The following is a 23,587-nucleotide window of genomic DNA, read 5'->3' as shown; positions in this document are numbered from 1 at the left end:
TAGAGGGTACAAGGCAGGTTCAAGATCTGAAAAATCAGTCAATGTAATCTACCATATTAACAGGCTAAGAAAAGTCACATAATCACATCTATCAATGCAGAGAAAACATTAGACAAATTCAAAATCCACTCATGGTAAAGATTGGAATAGAGGGACATTTCTCAGGAAAAAAAATCTTAGAAAAACTGGAATAGAGGAGAAATTCCTCAACTTGCTAAAGAGCATCTACAAAAACTCCCGAAAGCTAACATTATATAATTAATGGTTAAAGGCTGAATGCTTGGCCAGGCGCAGTGGCTCACGCCTATAATCCTAGTGCTTTGAGAGGCCGAGGCAGGAGGATTGCCTGAGCTCAGGAGTTCAAGACCAGCCTGGGCAACACAGTGAAACCCCATCTCTACTAAAATACAAAAAATTAGCCGGGCGTGGCGGTGTGCACCTGTAATCCCAGCTACTTGGGAGGCTGAGGCAGGAGAATTGCTTGAACTCCGGAGGAGGAGGTTGCAGTGAGCCGAAATTGTGCCACTGCACTCCAGCCTGGGTGACAGAGTGAGACTCCATCTTCAAAAAAGGAAAAAAAAAAAAAAAAAGACTGAATGTTTTCCACCTAGGATCAGGAACAAGGCAAAGATGTCTACTCTTAGCACTTTTATTCAATATAGTGTTAGAATTTCTAGCCAGTGTAATAAGACATGAAAAGGAAATAAAAGGCATACAGATCAGAAATGAAGAAATAAAACTGTCCTGGCTGGGCACAGTGGCTCACGCCTGTAATCCTGGCACTCTGGGAGGCCAAGGTGGGTGGATCACTTGAGGTCAGCTGTTCAAAACCAGCCTGGCCAACATGGTGAAACCCCGTCTCTACTAAAAATACAAAAAAATTAGCATGCCTGTAATCCCACCTACTCAGGAGGCTAAGGCAGGAGAATCGCTTGAATCTGGGAGGCAGAGGTTACAGTGAGCCGAGATCATGCCACTGCACTCCAGCCTGGGCAACAGAGGAAGACAACGACTCAAAAGAAAAAGAAATAAAACTGTCCCTTTTTGTAGATGACATGATTGTTCACATTGAAAAATCCCAAGGAATCTAAAACAAACAAAAAATCCTCCTAGAACTAATAAATGAGTTTAGCAAAGTTGCAAGGTATAAGGCAAACATATGAAAATCAATTGCATTTCAATATACTAGCAATGAACATACAAACACCAAAATTAAAAATACAGTATCATTTACAATTGCTCAAAAATAAAAAATAAATACTTAGGTGCAAATCTAACAAAACAGGTATAGGATTTGTATGCTGCAAACTACAAAATGCTGATGAAATAAATCAAAGATCTAAATAAATGGAGAGCCATACCATGTTTATGGATTAGAAGATTCAACAAAAACATGTCAATTCTCCCCAAATTGATTTACAGGTTTAACACAATTCCTATTAAATCCCAGAAGATTTCTTTGTAGTTGTATTTATATGGGAAGTCAAAGGAACTAGACTAGCTAAAACAATTTTGAAAAAGAATAATAAAGTAGGAAGAATCAGTCTACCTGATTTCAAGACATTACAAAGCTACCATAATCAACAGTATGAGGCATTGTCAGAGGGAGAGACATATAGATCAACAACACAAAATGGACAACCCAGAATACAAGTATGCCCAACTGATGTTTTCTTTTTTAATAGAGACAGGGTCTCGCTCTGTCACCTAGGCTGGAGTGCAATGGCGTTATTATAGATCACTGCAGACTTGACCTCTCAGGCTCAAACAATCCTCCCACCTCAGCATCTCAAGTAGCTGGGACCACAAGTGTGCACCACCATACCCAGCTAATTTTTGTATTTCTTGTAGAGATGGGATCTTGCCATGTTGTCCAGGCTGCCATCCTCTGGCCTCAGCCTCCCAAAGTGTAGGGCTTACAGGTGTGAGCCACCACGCCCAGCCCCAACTGATTTTCACAAAAGTAGAAAAGCAATTCAATAGAGAAAGGATACCCTTTCCAACAATGGAGCAACTGGACATCCACAACAAAAGTAACCTTGACCAAGTCTCACAACTTTTGCAAAAATTAACTCAAAATGGATCACACATTTAAATGTAAATGTAAAACTATAAGACTTTTGGGAAAAATATAAGAGAAAATCTTAAAGAACTGGCTCTAGGCAGGTGGGCGCAGTGGCTCACACCTGTAATCCCAGTACTTTGAGAGGCCGAGGCAGGTGGATCACCTGAGGTCAGGAGTTCAAAACCAGCCTGGGCAACATAGTGAAACCCAGTTTCTACTAAAAATACAAAAATTAGCTGGGTGCAGTGGCACGTGCCTATAATCCCAGCTTCTTGGGAGGCTGAGGCAGGAGAATCGCTTGAACCCAGGAGGCAGAGGTTGCAGTGAGCCAAGATTGTGCCATTGCACTCCAGCCTGGGCAACAGAGTTAGACTCCGTCTCAAAACAAAACAAACAAACAAACAACAACAACAAAAAACCGGCTCTAGGCAAAGAATTTTGACATCAAAAGCACAATCTATATAAGGGAAAATTAATAAGTTGTACTTCATCAAAATTTAAAACTTTTGGTCTGTGAAAGCCCATGTTATAAGGTTGAAAAGATAAGAGACTGGAAGAACATATTTGCAGACCACATATGCAATAAAGAACTAGTTTCTAGTACATATAAAGAACCCACAGAATTCAACAGTTAAAAAAAAAAAAGAAATCTGGCCGGGCACGGTGGTTCACGCCTGTAATCCCAGCACTTTGGGAGGCGGAGGTGTGTCACGAGGTCAGGAGATTGAGACCATCCTGGCTAACACGGGGTGAAACCCCGTCTCTACTAAAAATACAAAAAAATTAGCTGGGCGTGGTGGCAGGCACCTGTAGTCCCAGCTACTCGGGAGGCTGAGGCAGGAGAATGGCTTGAACCCGGGAGGCAGAGCTTGCAGTGGGCCGAGATCGTGCCACTGCACTCCAGCCTGGTGACAGAGTGAGACTCCATCTCAAAAACAAAAAAAACAGGCCAGGCACAGTGGCTCACACCCATAATCCCAGCACTTTGGGAGGCCAGGATGGAAGGATGGCTTCAGCCCAGGAACATAGTGAGCACCTGTCTCTACAAAAAAATTTAAAAAATTAACCAGGCATGGTGGCGCACGGCTGTAGTCCCAGCAACTCTGGAGGCTGAGGCAGGAGGATCGTTTGAGGCCAGGAGTTTGAGGCTGCAGTGAGCCATGATCATGCCATTGCACTCCAGCCTGTGTGACAAAGTGTGATGCTGTCTCTAAAAATAAAAAATTAAATTAAAAAATTAAAAAACATAAAATATATTTCACCCTTTATATTGACTTTATATTTTGAAGAAAAATTATTTTAAAATTATATTTGAATATCATTAATTTTTTTAACCTTTGAGAAGAATTACAAATTGCAAAGTGATAAAAATGAGAAAATACTGAAGTAGAATTTGGGGGAAGCTGGGAAGAAAAACTAAAATTCACCACACAAAATTCACCCATTACTGATAAAAAAAAAAGATGAAAATGAGTAAGAAAATTATTGTCATTAGATCTACAAGCTACCAGATCATCTGAAATCCCTGACACTTGATCTCCTTTACTAGCATATTTAATTATATCAGAATATTGTGAATAAACAGATGGCTCCCGCTGCACTCTTGCCCCAAGCCTTGCAAATATGAGGGGCATGCCTGCTTCCTGCTTCCCCGCTCCCTCCTTGTGATCTGACAGCACTCCTGAATGGGAGAACACTGTTATAAATACCTACACCCAGAATCTAACTCTGTTTTACAAAGAAACACAAAACAGTTTCACACAGCATTGCTATTATACACCGAATTTTCTAGGAATGCAACTAACATGTAACTTAAGGAAAGACAGTACTTTGCTTTATTCAAAATGTTTACCCTGAGCTGTCAGCATTTCAAAGTCACTGATGTCAACACTGCCTGGTATTTGAATTCTCAACATTGCACCCATGAGTCAGTCTCATTTGTAGCATTCAAGCTTAAGGCAGCAATCTCCACTAATGTACAAGCATCTAACTGTCTTCTAGTGGAGTCAGGCTCCAGCATTTACACACTGATATGTCACTTCATTAGAAATTATTTGCCTTTTATTTCTTCTCTACATTATAGGTACAGCATTATATTGATTTTTTTCAGTAATGTATATGGACTGGTGAATTTCATTTTAGGATATTAAAGGGCACATTACAGAATAATCATCATTTAAAAGGGTAACTGGACTACTAAGTTGAGGCCTCTGCCATGAACAGCTTCAGAAGGCCTGCTAGTGCTCCCTTCTCCTTGCCTGCATGCACAGAAGGCCACACAAGGGAAACAGCCATGGCCAGCTGATAAGAACAGGGGCTATTATGCAAGCAGAAGGGGAGGACAAGGCCACCTTCTAGCAGGCACTAAAGTAACAATGAGAACAACAAAAACAAAATACATAGAAAAGAAAAAAATGGCAAAATTGCACATCAGGCTTTAGTGCCCTCCTTACTTTCACCCCAGATAATGCAAAAATTTTTCCTCTTCCTTCAACAGAGAGTAAATGATATGACCTGGCTGGGCGCTGTGGCTTACGCCTATAATCCCATCACTTTGAGAGGCTGAGGCAAGAGGATTGCTGGAGCCCGGGAGCTCCAGGCTACAGTGAGCTATAATCACGCCACTACACTTCAGCCTGGGCAAAAGAGTGAGACCTGTCTCAAAAAAAAAATGACCTGATAACCACACATTCTCCAGTAGTATTCCTTTCAATTTCTGATTTTTGGACAAACACTAGCTTCCCTCTGTAAAGACAGGTGATCACAGAAAACTCTCTAGATCTATCTGGAAAGCTCTGGCAGATCACAAAAGGGGGACCAGCTGAGGATTCCAAGTAAATACACACCTATGAAACAAAGTTACTGGTAGAAATGGGAGATTTCAAAAAAATCTGCAATTTGCATTCTCATTTGAAATTCAAGATTTGATAGCTATGAAAGTTGAGCAAGAAGTCATGAAGAAGAAATAATCTGAAAGCAGAGAAATCAGACTAAAGATTAAAAACACAATAGTTGAAGAAAAGAAGCATACAAAGCAAGGCACATTAGATGATAAACTTTGAAAAATCAGAGCATGAATGAAAGTGATCACAAGAATCAGAGATAACATATGTGACATGGAAGAAATACCCAGGAGACCAAATACACATATACTTTAATTTCCTGGAGGAGACTCCAGGGTAAAAAGAGAAGCAATAATCAAAGTAATAACAGCATGCCTAGAAGACATTTAATAAAACCCATCACCAAATCCTAATAACTCAAAGGAATATAGGAGGAGAAGACTTAACATGTAAAACAAAGCCCCAAGCCAACTTTCTGCATCATATTTAATCAGAAAACACCAAAATCACCCACAGTAAAGTGAGAGCAAGTCGAGATGTCATTAGCATTTAACACAACTGGGATCACACACGCACAAAACAGCAAGAACCAGAAATAAAAGAATAACTCCTGGAATGGAGGAGACAAAGGCATTATTATCTGCAGCTGATATGACTGTCTGCTTGGAAGACACCTGAGAATCAACTGAAAACCATTAGTGCTAAGAAGAGAGGATGGTAAGGGAGGGAGCCAGTTCCAAACTAAATATTTTTAAAGTATCGAATTAGAAAATATAGTCAGTGACAGTGCTAATACCAAAACTGGAATGATGCAGAGAAGATTAGCATGGTTCCTGTGTAAGGATGACATTCAAAGTCGTGAAATAGTCCATATGTTAAAAAACAAGAAAAAAGTACAATGAATAAAGAATCCCATTCACAATAGGAATAGAAGTATAAAACAAAGGCAGAAACTCGACAAAAAGGAAGGAAGGAATGAAGGGAGGGAAGAACAGAGGGAGGGAGGGAAGGCATAAACAAAGGTATAAACTCAACAAACAGGAAAGGAGGAGAGGAGAGCGGGGAAGGAGGGAGAAAGGAAATAGCAAACTTTAGGGGAAGAGCCCAAATAAAAGGAAGAGAGGACATGGAGAACTGGAGAGACTGCCAGGACCTGGATGGAAAGAGTTGGCAAAGATGTCAGTATTCTTGGGGGAGGTGCAGGAAGAGCTCCCCGCTGTCTATACCACAGGCACCCAGGGAGGACGCAGGAAAGCTGCCATCCCCAAACCAGCACTGCACCTTGTGCCAACACAGAAAGTCACAGAAAACCCTTGGCCCCACTCCAAAGCCCTGACTAAATCATGTACTCCCGGGAAACGCAGGGCCATGACACCACCATGTGTGTCCTCAAGCTTAGAATTCAGCACCTTAACTAGTGTGGAGTTCATAACATCCTCACAACTGGGTTTACCTCAGACACCACCAGAAGCTGAAAGCCATTCCTGGTCCATCCACGTATGATGGATAAACAAAGTATGGCTATCCAGACGATGGAATATTATTCAGCCTTTAAAAGGAAGGAAATTCTGACACATGCCCCATTGTGGATGAACCTGAAGGATACTATGCTAAGGGAAATGAGCCAGTCACAAAAGGATACCGTATGATCTCACCTGGATGCAGAATCTCAAACAAACTCACAGAAACAGAAAGCCGAGTGGTGGCTGCCAAGGGCTGCGAACAGGGTGACAGGGAGTTGTTCAGTGGGTACAGATGCGTAAGCTTGAGGGACCTGCTATGTAGCATTCCCCTGAATTACACACTTAAAAATGTGTTCAGAGGGTAGATCTCCTACCACAATGTGAAAATGAATTAAATGTAGAATAAAATAGAAGAAAATGAAAATACAGACAGTTCCAAACTTACGATGGTGTGACTTACCCTTTTTGACCTTAAGGTGATGCAAACATGACACGCATTCAGTAGAAGCTGTACTTCAAGTGCCCAGACAACCATTCTGCTTTTCACTTCCAGTAAATTAGGTTGGTGGAAAAGTAATTGCAGTTTTTTTTTGTTTTTTTTTTTTTTTTGAGACGGAGTCTCGCTCTGTCGCCCAGGCTGGAGTGCAGTGGTGTGATCTTGGCTCACTGCAAGCTCTGCCTCCCGGGTTCATGCCATTCTCCTGCCTCCCGGGTTCATGCCATTCTCCTGCCTCAGCCTCCCAAGTAGCTGGGACTACAGGCACCCACCACTACACCCAGCTAGTTTTTTGTATTTTTAGTAGAGACAGGGTTTTACCATGTTAGCCAGGATGGTCTCGATCTTCTCACCTCATGATCTGCCCACCTCGGCCTCCCGAAGTGCTGGGATTACAGGCGTGAGCCACCGCGCCTGGCCTGCAATTTTTAAAATGGCAAAAATCACAATTACTTTTTTGCACCAATCTAATACAATAAATTATATAAGATATTCAACACTTTATCATAAAATAGGCTCTGTGTTAGATGATTTTGCCCAAATGTAGGCTAATATGAGTGTTTGGAGCCCATTTAAGGCAGGCTGGGCTCAGCTATGATGTTCAAAAGGTTAGGCACATTAAATGTGTTTTCAGCTTGGCATATTTTCAGCTTATGATGAGTTTATCTGGAAGTAACCGATGAAGTAAGTGGAGGAGCATCTGTACTGAATCTGAAATTTTTTTTTATCACAAAATATATTCATTGATAAATGACCTCTCTAAAATTATGAAAACAAGAACAAACTCATTCCTGGCATTCTGTGATTTTGCAGGTTCTCATCTCCAAAGAGACTCGGCCCCACCTGCCCCAGGCCCCTCCCTTGAGTCCCCAACACTTCTTCATGGCCCTTCAGAACTCACAGTGAAATCAACACTTCCCATAGGCTGAGCTCTCTGAATGTCCCCTCACTGCCACAGCTGGATGAATCCCACCACTGCCTTCCCAAGCCAGTCTGTTCATTTTCTCACATTTCCCAAACTGAAGGTCTCGCTGTACCTCATACCTACGACTGTTGCTTCCCCGGTCTGTTCCCCTCCCTACTGTAAACAGACACCTTCCATTTCTGCAGTTCACACAGCACGACCTGGCATCCTCTTCCCCTCCCTGTTGCCATCTACACACCCCCACCCCATTCTCCCCATTCCCTGACATCCCTGGCTCATGGCGCTCCTCCTTCTCTGGCATCCAAGAAACTGACCCACCCACCTTTTGGCCTCTCAGTTCCAAGACTTCCAAAATCCCCTTCCTCCACTCTCACCCCAGCAGGCCAACCCATCCATGGTTTTCTTTCAGTCCCTGTTTCCTAATCTGCAAATCCTGGTACCAATATTTATCTCGCATGGACTTGGACAGTCTGCTTAATCTCTTTATGCCTCAGTCTCCTGATCTATAAATGGGAATGATAATAAGGATACTACTTCATAGGGTTGTAGTAAAGACTAAAGGAGACTATATTCATTGCATATGAGAACAGTGGTTAGCACATACTGAGCAAAGAATGCTAGTCACTGGTAATAGTAATTCTACAACAGGTAAAGATGATGGGGGAAGAAAACAAGTCTCCCTATCTGAGACAAACAGAGTAGCAGAAAAAAGAACTCTGGAGTCGGACCCTGGGTTTGAATTTGGGAACACTACCTATCCTGGAGCCTTGGCTTCTTCACATGTCAGATGGGGATAAGAATACTTACCTTCCATGTTAGACGAGTTCCCCTGATAGGAGCCCAGAGTTATTCCCTCCCTGTGTCAGAGAAGACAGATGTCTCAGGTTGGAGCCTCAGGCATTACCGGGCTGTGATGCAGGTAACTGGGAGCATGCCGGGGTCCAGGTATCAGCGAGGACACAGACAGCTTCTTGGCAGTGAGCCAATCACGACTGCTTGCCCTTATTACTGATCACCATCTGAGATGTCTGAGATTCTGCAAGCATTAGAGTTTGGCCACAGTAAAACTAGCCCTTCACATTTATTTTGCCTTTTAGAAAACACTGATATCAGTTTAAAATAGTGCATGTCTTTGGATCCCATGTGTGCTATATAAAGAAACACCTAAATGGGCACTTCCATGTCTCGTCGTTTTAAAAATGTTTTAAATGTGGCTATGTGAACCTCCTTTTAGCTGACTGCTGTCTCCAGAAGAGATCTATGTTCACTCCTCATCCCTTGGGAAGGCCCATCGGATTTCATCTCACTCATCCCACTACTAACATGAGCAGAAATCTTACCCTACACCAACTTTACAATCTATCAGGAGAATCCAGCAATCCCACTTCCAGATATATACCCTCAAAAAGTCAAAGCAGTGTCTCAAGGAGATATTTGTACACCTGGGTACAGAGCAGCATTATTCACAATAGCCAAAAGGTAGAAATAGGCCAAGGGTCCTTCAACAGGTGAATGGATAAATAAGATATGGTATATCCATACAAGGAAATATTATTTAGCCTCAAAAAGGAAGGAAATTCTGACACGTGCTACAGCGTGGATGTACCTTGAGGATATTATGCTGAGTGAAATAAGCCAGTTGCAAAAGGACAAACACTGTATGATGCCACTCCTATGAGGAATCGAGAGCAGTCAGATTCAGAGACAAAGAACAGAATGGTGCTTGCCGGGAGCTGAGGGAAGGGGAATGGGAAGCAAGTGTTTAATGGGGACAGAGTTTCACTTCGGGAAGATGAAACAGTTCTGGAAATGGAAGACCAGTGATGGTTGTACAACAATGTGAATGAACTTAATGCCACTGAACTGTACACTTAAAAATGATTATATGTATTTTTCAACAATTCAAAAACCAGGAAAGTTGAGAGCCAGCTGGCTCTCCCCTTCAGAATATATCCAGACACAGCTGCTGTTCCCCGGTGCCACAGCTGCCAGCCCAGCCCAGGTCACTTCTTTCCTAGACCACAGCCCTAGCCTCCAAGCTGGTCTGCTTACTCCATCTGTCTACTCTCAACAAGCATCCCATAGCAGGCCTTTTAAAATGAGGTTGGGTCATATCACTGCTCTGTGCAAAAACTTGCGAAAGTTCCCCGGTGGAGTCAGAGTAAAAAATCCAAAGTCCTGACAGTGACTCGCAAGCTCCCCCATCTTTCTGTCCTCCTCCCCAGCTGCTTGTTCACTCTGCTGCGGCCCCACTGGTCTTTCTACCACTCCCGTGACATGGGGGACACGGGCCAGAGGTCATCTCTGCCTGGAATGTCCACCACTCCAGCTGTCCACTTGGCTTTCTCATCTCTCCCACATCTTGCTCAGGTACCTTTATGAAAGCAGGGATGTTTGTCCTGCTCACTCATATAGTCCTTTTGCCTAGAACAGTGCCAGGCACATGGTAGCCATTCAAAGATATTTGTTGAATTAATCAATAAATAGAAGGATTGTTTCTAAAGTCAGAAACATTTGTCAGAACTAGAACTTGTAGCAGAACAAAAGCAGGTGGGTGCTTTTGACAAGGCTGCCACCTAGTAGCTACATTCCTTGACAGCCTTCTGGGGGTTCCATAACCTTTCACTTGACCCTGGAGCAGGCAGGGAGGACTACCACCTGCACACAAGGAACCTCCTCATTCTCTAAAAGCCACATCACTGTGTAACATGAGATATACACAAAGGACACCTCGGGGAGAAAAAGAAGAATAAGAACTGGAATCCAGGCCAGGCGCAGTGGCTCGTGCCTGTAATCCCAGCACTTTGGGAGGCCAAGGCAGGAGGAGCCCAGGAGTTCAAGACCAGCCTGGGCAACAGGGCGAGACCCCGGTGGTGTGTACCTGTAGTCCCAGCTACTCGAGAGCTGGGGCAGGATTGCTTGAGCCCAGAAGTTGGAGGCTGCAATGAGCTATGATTGCACCACTGCACTCCAGCCTGGACAACAGAGCAAAACTCTGTCTCTAGGGAAAAAAAAAAAAAAAAAAAAAAAAAGAATTCAGAATTCTTTTTTGGAATTCAGATAAGTGAATAATATTAATGAAAGAAAACCAATTAGAAAAAGTGGATGTTCCATATGGAAACCTGGGGTGGGCACGGGAGAGAAAAAGTCAAACTAGTTTGACCTTTCCAAAGCCAAGGTTCCTGGTCTAGATAAAATAACCATGCTCTTCCTATGGCTATTGTGAGCATGAATAGAGACAGCAGCTCAGAGAAGCTGGCACAGTGCAGGCAGGTGGCAGGGCTCAAAAATAGTAGTCCCTTTTGTGATTTTTGCTGTGTTCTTGCTATTGTTGGAACAAACTTTGGCATAGCCCCAGAGAACAGCATAAAGCCTGGAAACCAGAAACTGGAAATAGTCTTGAAAAGAATGAAGAAGCTCACGCCTCCCTATTCAAGCAGTTCCAATACCACCCATGACAGATGGCAAGTTGGCGCCCTAGGCAAGGCTGAGACAATAATATAATTATTACGACCAAAAGATTACACGTTTTCTCCTGGAGTAGATTTCAGGGATTCTCCCTGAGGACAGATCAGCTCCCAGGAAAGGGTGCAATAAAATACAGGCTGACTATAGGTTTAATTCTTGTGAGTTCAAAATCACAATACTGTATTAAAATTTCATGACAAAAATCTTTCTCAAAATTAATACAATTGAAATAAAATACAGATAATACCATACTATGCATCGTAGAAAACTTGTCCCCTAGTCAAAAGTACAAAAACTAAGTATTGCATGGCATAAAAAGAATTCTGCCCCCTACAAGTCTAATATATAGTTGATTTCCTCTGAAAGGAAATTTCCTGTGAAAGGAAATTTCCTCTGAAAGGAAATCAACTATATATTGCCAAAAGTCCCCCAAATTCCTTTAATTTTATTCTTTTTCTTCACAGCTGAGTCTATAGAAAATTGCTTTAAGTCCAGTGAGCATCATAATTTCTAACACATTAAATAATTTCCATCTTTGTATCAACTGTATTTTTTTTTTTTTTTTGAGACTGAGTCTCACTGTGTCGCCCAGGCTCGAGTGCGGTGGTACGATCTCGGTTCACTGTAGCCTCCACCTCCCAGGTTCAAGAGATTCTCCTGCCTCAGCCTCCCAAGTAACTGGGATTACAGGCACCCACCACCACATTTGGCTAATTTTTTTGTATTTTTAGTAAAGAAGGAGTTTCGCCATGTTGGCCAGGCTGGTCTCCAAATATCTCAGGTGATCTGCCTGCCTCGGCCTCCCAGAGTGCTGGGATTACAGGCATAAGCCACCCCACCCGGCAGTATTGAGATTTTAAAACCCAAGCTTATTACTACAGGGTGAGTATCCCTTATCCAAAATGCTCAGGGCCATAAGTGTTCTGGATTTCTGATTTTTTATTTTTGAATATTTGCATTATACTTACCAGCTGAGCATCTCTAATCCGAAAATCCAAAATCCAAAATGCCCCAGTGAGCATTTCCTTTGAGCATCATGTCAGTGCTCAAAACATTTCAGATTTTGCAGCATTTGGGATTTTGAATTTTTGGATTTGGGATGTTCAACCTGTACAACTGGTTGCTGTAGTCCCAACCAGCACTTTCATTTTCCTGGTTTTCACGCATGTAAAATAGACAAAATGCAATCAAATATTGAAATGATTACCGAAACAATACTATACAACTGCAGAGGTGATAACCTCTACAACAGAGAGGCGCTGCATACCACTGTTCCTAATGGTCCATCCTAATAGACTGGAATTCACCTATTCCAAATGAGGCAGTCTGGGGACAGCATGACAACGTAGAAAAGTATCAGCTGTCCAAAGGTGCTACAAAAATGTTGAGGACTACTGACATTTAAAAATAAAAGCTCTCGGCTGGGTGTGGTGGCTCATGCCTGTAATCCCAGCACTTTGGGAGGCTGAGGCGGGTGGATCACCTGAGGTCGGGAGTTTGAGACCAGCCTGACCAACATGGAGAAACCCCATCTCTACTAAAAGTACAAAATTAGCTGGGCGTGGTGGCGCAAGCCTGTAATCCCAGCTACTCAGGAGGCTGAGGCAGGAGAATCGCTTGAACCCAGGAGGCGGAGGTTGTGGAGCGCCATTGCACTCCAGCATGGGCAACAAGAGCGAAACTAAGTCTCAAAAAATAAAACAAATTTAAAAAAATAAAAGCTTCAGAAACAAAATGTAATTTTCAAATTCAACCCTATTAAGTCAAATAATTTAATTTCACTTAAATGAATTGACAAACAATTTGTATAACTAGGAGAATAATAACTGTCACTTATTTCATTACAGTCTATATATATATTCACAGAACTTTTTCCCAACATCACTGTGTAGTAGATATGTAGTTATTTTCTTCCTTTGACAAATAAAGGATGCCAATGCCCCCTGGGGCATGGGAACTTGTCTACTGTAGGAGTCAATATGAAACCAAGGTCTTTTCCTAGAATCCTGGGCAAAGGAGCAGATGCTATAAGCAAACAATAAAAAAAAAAATCCACCAACAAATGGCTAAAGAACACTACAAAAGGTAAGTAGAAGAGGAAGGATTTTGTGAAGGCGAAAAAAAAGTTTAGTTTATATTTATATTGTCTAAATTTATGTTGTATTTACCTTGTTTTTAATTTTGTATAGCAATGTATGCATATGTTTAAAATGTTCAAACAGCACAGGAAAATCTAAAATGAAAAAATTTTCCTCTGCCACTTCCAATTCTGGTAACTCTCCTCAAAGATAATCATTCTGACATCCTTCCAGGAAAAAAAAGTTGATTTTAATAATTAATATATACTTCTAAAACCAAAACCAAATTAAGGTTATACCATATGCACCATATTATTTTCCCCACTTAGTAATGTATCTTGGAGATCTTTCCCTATCAGTACACGCAAATCTAGTGTATTCATTTTCATGCCTGTATACTATTCTACTGCACCAAAATCACATTGTTCAACCAGCCCTGTATGAATACATACTTAGGTTGTTTCCCATATTATACTATTATAAATAATCATGCAACTGAACTTGATCATACATGTTGGCATCCTTTTCCAAGAATATCAGTAACCGTTAAGTGCTAAATAATAGAAATGCTTAGTCAAAGATTATATTAAGATTTAGACAGATATTACCAAATTGTCCTTGTGCATCAACCATATGTGGCTCCTTATACCCTTAATGACACCAGAAATGATAAACTGTTTTAATTTTTGCTAATGTATTAGGGGAAATTATATATCTAATTGTTGCTTTGCTTTCATTTATTATTTATTTATTGTGAGACAGGGTCTCACTGTTGCCCAGGCCAGAGTGCAGTGGCGCGATTTCAGTTCACTGCAACCTTCACTTCCCAGGTTCAAGTGATCCTCCCACCTCTGTCTCCCAAGTTGCTGGGACTACAGGTGCACGCTTCCATGCTTGGCTAATTTTTGTATTTTTTGTACAGACGGGGTTTCACCATGTTGCCCAGATTGGTCTCGAACTCCTGGGCTCAAGCGATCTGCCTGCCTCAGCCTCCCAAAGTGCTAGGATTACAGGCGTGAGCCACCGCACCCAGCCTTGCTTTACATTTCTTAAGTAAGGCTTAGTATCTTTCCACTGGCCATCTGTATTTTTCATGGGCGCTATATATATTTCTATTATATTATTTTTCCTTTTCTTTTTTTTTTTTTTTTTTTTTTGAGACAATCTTCCCACCTCAGCCTCCCAAGTAGCTGGGACTACAGGCACACACCCAGCTAATTTTTATTTATTTATTTTTGTAGAGATGAGGTCTCACTATGTTGCTCAGGCTGGTCTTGAACTCCTGGGCTCAAGCAGTCCTCCCACTTCGGCCTCCCAAATTGCTGGGATTATAGGCATGAGCCACCACATCTGGCCTATTTTTCTTTTTCTTATTGATTTGTATAAACTCTTTGTAAATAAGCATTTTGTTACATGTATTGCAAATAATTTCTTCTTTTTGCAAAGAAGTTTCTTGTATTTATGTAAGTACATTTTTCATATTTTCCTTTATGGCTTCTGTGTTTGTTCCTACTTAGAAAGGTTCCTCCAAGGCCAAGACTACAAATTAATTCTCTGATGCTTTCTCTTTGTAGTTTGCAGTTTCATTTTTTAATATTTAAATATTTAATCCTCTTAGAATTTATTTTGATGGGAGGAATGAGATAGGGATCCAGCTTTATTCCTTCCTAAATACTTACTCGGTCACATTTTTGAGTGAATTATCCACTGTGATATGAAATGCCACCTTTCCCCTGTACTAAATCTTCCAGTGTATTCTGCACTTTGTCCACCGTTCCACTGAGCTGCCTAGCGCCTCTTCAGTTCCAGAATGCCTAAGGTTAATCCCCTGATTACTACTTTCAGAATTTTCCTGGTTACTCTAGAATATTTATTCTGCTAGGTCAGGATTTTTCAGCAGCAGTATTGTTGACATTTTTGGGCAGGACACTCTCTGCTGCAGGGACGGTCCCGTGCATCCTAGAATGTTTAGTATCTCTGGCTTCTACCCACTAGATGGCAGTAGCAGCCCCAAGTCATGACAGCCAAAAAAAAAAAAAAAAAATGTCTCCAGACATTGCCAATCGTTCCCTGGGTTGGAACTGGGGGCGCAAAATCGTCCCCCATTGAGAACAACGGGTTTTAGATCAATTCCAGTTATTTTATTCATGTTTCCACTCCCAAATTCCCACTGATATTATAATCAAGATGAAAATGAATTCTCAGAATAATTCAGACATCCTTATTACATTTTATATGTTGTACTAATTAAGTTTAATCTTAATTCTATTTAATCTTCCTATCTAAGAATCACATATATGCTTTCACTTATTTATGTCTTCTTTGAAGGACGTAAGACTTCTCCTTCAAGAGAGTTTTAAGATATTTTTATATAGATGCTCACACTATTTATTTCTAAATATTTTGCCCTTTCATTCCTTTATAAATAGAACTGTTTCTTACATTATTATCTTTTCTAGACACTGGTAAGAAAGCTATTGATGGCCAGGCGCAGTGGCTCACGCCTGTAATCCCAGCACTTTGGGAGGCCAAGGTGGGTGGATCATGAGGTCAGGAGATCGAGACCATCCTGGCTAACATGGTGAAACCCCATCTCTACTCAAAATACAAAAAATTAGCTGGGCGTGGTGGCGGGCACCTGTAGTCCCAGCTACTCGGGAGGCTGAGGCAGGAGAATGGCGTGAACCCGGGAGGTGGAGCTTGCAGTGAGCCGAGATCGCGCCACTGCACTCCAGCCTGGGCGACAGAGCAAGACTCCATCTCAAAAAATAAAAAATAAAATAAAAAAAAGAAAGCTATTGATATATTATAGACTACAGCTAGCCACATACAGAACTCTTATTGTCTCTAATAGAATTTCAGAAAATTCTAAGATACAATTTTCAGGAAATTCAAAGCATACAATGTTATTATCTGATTACAGTCATCATTTTGTTCCCTCATTTCCAATATTTATGTACTTCTACATCTCTCTTATCTTACTGCCTTGGTTAGTATCTACAGAAAATTTTAGATGACTGGTGATAGTAAGCAACCTTGAATTATCTTTAACTTTAATGGGAATCACTGGCTTTTGTTTGTTGACACATACACATCATTAAAGAAGTCTCCGCACATGTATAGTCTATCAAGAGTTTGTTGTTACATCAGAAAGATTGTTAATCGTGTCATGTGTATGTTCTGTATTTTTAGAGATAACTGTACAGTTTTTCTTCTTTGGCCTGTTAATATGGTATGATAGATTATATTCTGAAATTTCTTAATATTCATCCATTCTTGGGTGGCATAAATTCACTTAGTTGTGATGTACACTACTGTTCTTTTAATTTATTGTTGAATCCTATGTGCTAATATTTTGATCTCTAATTTTTTTATTTTTATTTATTTATTTATTTGAGACAGAATCTTCCTTTGTCACTCAGGCTGGAGTGTAGTCACACGATCTGGGCTCACTGCAACCTCTACTTCCCGGGTTCAAGTGATTCTCCTGCCTCAGCCTCCTGAGTAGCTGGGATTACAGGCACCCACCACCGTGCCCAGCTAATTTTTGTACTTTTAGTAGAGATGGGTTTTCACCATATTGGCCAGGCTAGTCTTGATCTCCTGACCTCATGATCCACCTGCCTTGGCCTCCCAAAGTGCTGGGATTACAGGTGTGAGCCACTGCACCCGGCTGATCTCAAATTTTTATATTAATATTTGATCATGGGATCAGTCTTTTTTTCTTTTTCCATACTTTATATCATTTATTAATGCAGTATACATTAGATCTAAAATCTGCAGTTTCTAAACACACCATGTTAAATCTTTCAGATCCTTCTGCAGTTTTAGGTTATTTCTACAGAGGTACCTTTAAGTGAGTGAATAACATATCCTATAATTCCTGAAAATCTAGTACAGAGTGAAATGATTTAAATATGATTTAGGCACATGTTGATTATGAAAATAGATAATCTCTCAATATAATACTTCTCTGTCTTGGTAAAAATAATAAAGCAAAGAAAATAATTCATTTCTGAAGTTGCTTTCCTTCACTTGTAAAGGTGTGATCTCCTCTCACTATGCATATGTGCCCTTTACTGTTAAGGAAAGCTTTCCATATGTAGATACAGAAGAATAGGCTACATAAATACTAAAGATGTGTTATTCTCCCAAAGGAGACAAAAGTGATTTTCAATGATGCCTTGCCTCATGTTGATGAGTCTGTAGAATTCAGAACCCTGTGGACACAGCTAATATCCCTGCTCTTGGGGTAGATGTAAGGACACCAGGTCATTGGTAGGGAGGTACAGGCCCTTCCTCTACTGTTGCAGGAGAAAATGACTCAAGAAAATTGGGCTAAATTTTATTTTAAAAAAAAAAAAAAAAAAAAAGGCTGGGCGCCATGACTCATACCTGTAATCTCAGCACTTTCGGAGGCCAAGGCGGGTGGATCACGAGGTCAGTAGATCAAGACCATCCAGGCTAACATGGTGAAACCCCGTCTCTACTAAAAATACAAAAATTAGCTGGGCGTGGTGGTGTGCACCTGTAGTCCCAGCTACTTGGGAGGCTGAGGCAGGAGAATCGCTTGAACCCGGGAAGCGGAGGTTGCAGTGAGCCAAGATTGCGCCACTGTACTCCAGCCTGGCGACAGACTGATACTCTGTCTCAAAAAAAACAAAAAGTAACAAATGTAAGTAAAAGAATCATAGGTGCTGACTGATTGGTGTTACATCTTGGACCAGCCAAATGCCTTTATTTTTACTTTATATATTTTTTTTGGTGGCTGTAATCAAATGTATGTTTAAAATTCCTCATTCCCCACTGTAGGGTTCTAGCTGCAATTATATTACATTGCCTTTTGACAGGCAACTCTACCATATTCATTCATATTGTGTAAGATTTGATTGCAGTAGATCTGGATTTAACATCTATTTCTAAGATGGCCCTATGTAAACTATTTGGTATTTGAATTAAATGAATATTAATGATGCACCTTGGTTTTTTGGTTTTGAAATATCTTCCTATGCTTGTGCTGATTGTATGAGAAAACTAGGCTAATAGTATGAATAGACAGAATTGCTTGGTCTGGTGTTGAGTGGAACTTGCCTAGAATGAAATTCTGAGAAATGCTCATTTATAAGTGTTGTAGTGATAAGGTAAGTTCTTCCTCCATCTGGAGTTCCACTGTACCTTTGGAATAACAGTGTTGTACAACGATGTCTTTCTTTCCACTCTGTCTCAATCAGTAAGAACTGGATATTACTTTAATTTAGCTACTGTTTTGTTCTAAAAAGTAAACATTATAAAAATGAACCTGAAGAGTCTTAGGGAGTGTGATCTTACCATATTCATATGGTGTGACAAGTATTTAAGACGGAGGCATCACTAAAGCTATTTATAAACCTGAACAACCTTTTCCAAGTTTTTATAAAGTTTTTACAATTTAAATATCCACACTGCATCTAGTATTCAATAAATATAATTGCGTATGCTGTGCTTTCCATAAATTAAAATCCTCAAATGCATCTCAAACCAAGATGGTATTTCTACATCATGCCTATTTAAAAGCAAATATAATAGATACTATTCCTGGTCATAAAACCAGGTAAACCCCCCTACCCTGTTCAAAAGGCAGCAATATCTAGTTTCCCTATATCTATTAAATGGGTGCTTTTCTGTTAAAAATCAGAATATGGAAAAAAAAGTCAATTTTTTCCCTTATACACCACTGAGAACAAGCATAATCCCCTAGATTTTTTTTTTTTTAATTTTCTTACAGTGTTATTTCTTCTGGACAACTGAGTGGGTGGAGAAAGAAAAGTGATAAGGAAAACATTTTCATCTTGTACATCTTCCTCCAGCCCCTAAAATTCTCATCTAACACTTTGTGACATGTGTAGTCGTGTCAGCATCTCTTCAAATCTAGCTCCCTTCATGTTGGACCCTCTCAGGTTGGCTTCTTGAAGATCACACCCAGACAGATCACAATTCCCTAAATCAGTTCCTGCCAGAGTTGCTCCTCTGAGGTTACAGTTCTTCAACTTTGCATTTTTTAAGGTAGTCACTCTCAGGTTAATTCCTGTTATCTGACTTCCTTCCATATCCACACCTTTCAGGTTAGCACCTTCTGAATTGGCTTTAAGACCAGAAGGATCCTCAAAATTACAGTTTCAGGGATGCTCCTTCTATATTAGAACAGAGCATCTTGACTCCCTGGAGATTTGCAGTCAAGCACTGATCCAGAGAGATCAGCTTGTTTAAGATTTGCACAGCAAAGATTTGCATGTGCAAGATTGCAGCGGTTTAAACTGGCCATTTTGAAGTTAATGTATCAAAGGTCCAAATGAGAAAGATCAGCACCACTGAAGTTCAAACCTTGGCGTCGCAGTTCTGACTTGATTGGAGTTGCTAGCAAAAATCAGACAAATTCCTTTCAGGATATTGGTGAATGATCCTCCGGTGGTTTAGAATTCTTTATTGCCACTTCTAGGTGTTCAATCAATGAGTCAATACCAAAAAATCTTGCTGCTTCTAACATATCCAATAAATTAATGCCATCATTTACAACAAGCTGTCCATGACACAAGTAGTTCAAAATGGGTTCAAAGTACTCAGGACTTTGGTCAATTAAGAAATCTCCTCTGTGATCTTATTTCCCAGACATCTTTGTCCTTAAACATGTGGGCCAGCATACTATCAGGTTCTTTATTCACTAAAGTGCTCTGTGTTGTTGTAAAGTACCGCCCTCCAACATTTAATGTTAGCCAGTCTGTGTGGAATCCTGACAATCCCTCAGGTGACTTAGAATCTGTCTGAGTATCAATAAATGGCTCTCCACACACAAACAAAACATCATCATCCCTGATCAAAGCAAGATCATCAATCAGTCCACCTTTCCCATCATACACACTGGTGGCTTTTACGCCGAGTTTACTGCTGGCCACAGAAAGCAAATCAGATAAAGTTCCACATACAGCAACCACCTTTCCGTTCTTGGGGCTGCGGTTCAGGAACAGGGCCACCCACCTCATCGTGCTGCCCCCACTGGGTCCTGAGTGAGCCACCACCCTCCCACCTGGTCCTCCTCCCACCTTTTTCTCCTTCCACCCTTCCCCTCCCTCCACCCACTGGGATTCACCTCCTTTCACCACCTTCCTTTTGGGGACACACCACACACACGCAACTTGTCCCACACCCGGGACTCAGGGGGTCCTCATTCCCACTCTGCCCCTAGGCTCCTCCCCCCAGTCTGTCTTTTTTTGAGTGGGGCTTTATTAACTTTTGGAATCACTGTTAGGCTGGCTTCATAAAAATAAATGGTACTTTTGTTTATTGTATTTTAAAAACCAAGTGTGTGTGTACGTTTAGTACAATATCAGTATTTACAATGGTAAAGCCATTATATAGAAAAACCAGGCCATTCCCCTTATATCCAAGAAAAGAAAGCCACATATGGTCTTCACAGATTCAACTTTTTGAAAACCGATAAATTAAAATATACCTTTTGAGATCTAGCCTGAATGTAACTTTTAAGAGCACAAAAATTATAAGTGTACTACCCTTCAACACATTAAAAATTAATAACGATGTATTTCAGTTATTTTTCCCATCTTAGACAATTTAGCAATACACTGAGGGCTGCACTGTAAGAGTTAGACCATGAAAGCTTAGAGTTATTATCTATATGCACACAGAGAAAATTAAATAAGTTCTTTGATATTTCATGTTTCACATGCTCTGAACTCAAATATAATGATTGAAAAACGCTTTTCTGATTCTCAAAAAATGAGTAACACTGAGAAGGTTCACAGCTTCCAGCTGCCACTGCCATCCAAGCCACTCTGAGCAGCCTTCCACAGCTGCTGGGCGAGGCTCTTCCCAGCTTTCCATAGGGTTCAGTACAAATATTAGACACCCACCTCTGCAAGGGATCGACAGGGTTCATTCATTCCTCTAATGCATTCTGTATCAAGACAGCCCCAGAACATACGCCGCCCTGCCTGGATGTCAGAAGGATTTCACACATGCATGGTGACAAATGGACCTCTGAAGGGACCAAAGAAACCACAGCATGCCCGTTACCTTTTGTTTCTCATCGGTCTCCCCACTCTAGATGTAAACTTCCTGTGGGCAGCGCACATCGTCTGCCTAAAACAGTTCCGGCCCAGGGTAAGTGGTCAAGAAGTATCTCACAAGGGAAGGAATGAATGGGTCATGGGTCACTGAAGTGCTTCCATGCGGCCAGGACTGATGACCTGCCGAGCCCACCTGCCCGGTCCCTCCTACCTGTGCCGCTCCTCAGGCGGCTCTCCGTGAGCTCCGAGATGGCTCCAGCAGTGGCGGTCTTCTTCAGGCGAACCACCCCCGATGCGGCGCTACTTCCTGGCTTGTTGAGCGTGTCCTCACTGCTGGCCCTCTTGAGCTGAGAGAGTTGGAGGAAAACAGAGAGGATTAAGAGGTGGTTTTCAGGAAGGAGCGCTATAAACAAGCAGAGCATGGGAGCTGGGCTATGTGCCCAGCAGTCAAGATACAATAACAGCACTTTGAGTAGCATGATAGAGTGAAGTGAAAAAATGCAAAGCTACACAAACCTGTTTCTGTCATTACAGGTCCAAGTATGCTCTCCCATGACTGTTTCAAAGAGCAGTGTAAGACTGCGTGAAGAATACCATCAGGTCACACTTCAAGTAATGAGCCTAAAAAAATGTGGCTGGGCACAGTGACTCATGACTGTAGTCCCAGAACTTTGGGAGGCTGAGGTGGGAGGACTGCTGGAGCTCAGGAGTTCAAGACCAGCCTGGGCAACAGTGAGACTGTCTCACTAGTTTTTTTTTTAATTAGCTGGGCATGGTGACACCCAGGAGGCTGAGGTGAGAGGACTGCTTGAGCCCAGAAGTTCAAGGATGCAGTAAGCTATGATTGTGCCATTGCACTCCAGCCTGGGTGACAAAGCGAAACCTTGTCTCTCAACAAAAATTTTAAATAAAAAATCTGCTCTCCTGGTGGGGGAAAAAAAGAATGGGAACCAATTAAAAAAGAACTGGGAGATGCGCAAAAGGCAGGATAGGGCAATGCACAAGAAATTCAAGGACAACAAAAAAAGGCTCATGACATAGGCCAGGAGGAGATGGAGGGAGAGAAACAATCTGAGTATCTGCTGTGGCCTCACCACCAAGCATTCTGCAGATTATCTCACACAGAAAATGTGTTCAAAGGTGAGAAAGGAACTTTCTTGGAGGCTGGAAGACAGAAGAAAGCAGCGCCCTCTGTTCTGGCTTTGCTTTCTTCCCTGTCATGGGACAAACATTTGCTAAAAGGTGCTGAAGTCTAAGAAAGGAGACTCCTAAGTGATCCACACTTCAGGCCCAGATAGATTACATTCGATGTTAATGAGAAAAACCACAACTAAATTCTCTCAACCACTGTTGAGTCTTCATCAAAGAAGGCTCTGGAGAGGAACAGTGCCAGAAGACTGGAGAAGGCAGCTGTCCAGAGCTGTCTAATGTATCTGACATCCAGAGCACACAGTATGGAAAAGCCCTTAAATCAATGTGGACATGCGGTGGGCGAGCCCCGCCCATCACACAGGCTGAAGGGAAAAGCCCTGCTCCATCCTACTCCACTGGCTTTGGGGTCATTTACTGAGAGTTAGTTGTTTAAATATTTGCACAATTTTTTAAAGTTTCCATCTTTGCATCATTTACATTTCAGGGTGTAACTACCCTCACCCCATCATAGCTTGAAAGTGAATAAACACCAATACCAAGTGTTGGTGAGGCTGTGAAGCAACTGGAATGCTCATGCCCTGTGAGTGGAAGTGTAAACTAGCATAACTGCTTTGGAAAGTGGCAGTATCTACTAATGCTAAGGCTAGAAAATAGAAGAAAGCAACACCCTCTGCTCTTGCTTTGCTTTCTTCCCTGTCATGAAATGGGTAGGACAAACATTTGCTGAAAGGCACTAAGTCGAAGAAGGGAGACTCCTAAGTGAGCACAGCACAGTCCCCTGTGACTCAGCAATCCCATTCCTAGATGCATACCCAAGAGAAGCAAGTATATAGGTCCCTCAAAAGAATGTTCATAGCACCTTTTTTATAGCAGCCCAAAACTGGACAACCCAAATGTCCTTCAACAGAAAGAATAAATGCAATGAGAACTACACAGCAAATAGGAAAAAAATGAATTACTGATATACTAATAAATGGGTGGCTGTCCCAGGTATTATGCTAAGTGAAAAAAGCAGACACAAAAGAGTATATACTGCC

At 41.4% G+C, this 23,587-nt stretch overlaps 1 protein-coding gene, 1 non-coding gene and 1 pseudogene across 10 annotated transcripts in view; 1 reads left to right on the top strand and 2 right to left on the bottom strand.

The window, feature by feature from the left end:
- SPECC1 (sperm antigen with calponin homology and coiled-coil domains 1) overlaps positions 1 to 23,587 on the bottom strand; it is a 295,377-nt gene that overhangs the window by 195,008 nt on the left and 76,782 nt on the right. For all 9 annotated transcript variants that reach the window (XM_030828445.1, XM_030828444.1, XM_030828453.1 and 6 more), the window contains one exon: positions 21,610 to 21,745. In XM_030828445.1, the coding sequence (XP_030684305.1) occupies positions 21,610 to 21,745 (136 nt within the window). The remainder of the gene's footprint in view (positions 1 to 21,609; positions 21,746 to 23,587) is intronic.
- On the top strand, positions 5,682 to 5,786 carry LOC115838423. Its single transcript, XR_004033452.1, has one exon. It is a non-coding gene; the product is annotated as a U6 spliceosomal RNA (small nuclear RNA).
- Positions 19,163 to 20,422, bottom strand: LOC100597752 (annotated as a pseudogene).

The sequence above is a fragment of the Nomascus leucogenys genome, chromosome 14 (genome assembly GCF_006542625.1).
Source record: "Nomascus leucogenys isolate Asia chromosome 14, Asia_NLE_v1, whole genome shotgun sequence".
NCBI classification, from domain to species: domain Eukaryota; kingdom Metazoa; phylum Chordata; class Mammalia; order Primates; family Hylobatidae; genus Nomascus; species Nomascus leucogenys.
The sequence above is the reverse complement of the archived record's forward strand: the minus strand, read 5'-3'. Positions and strand labels throughout refer to the sequence as shown.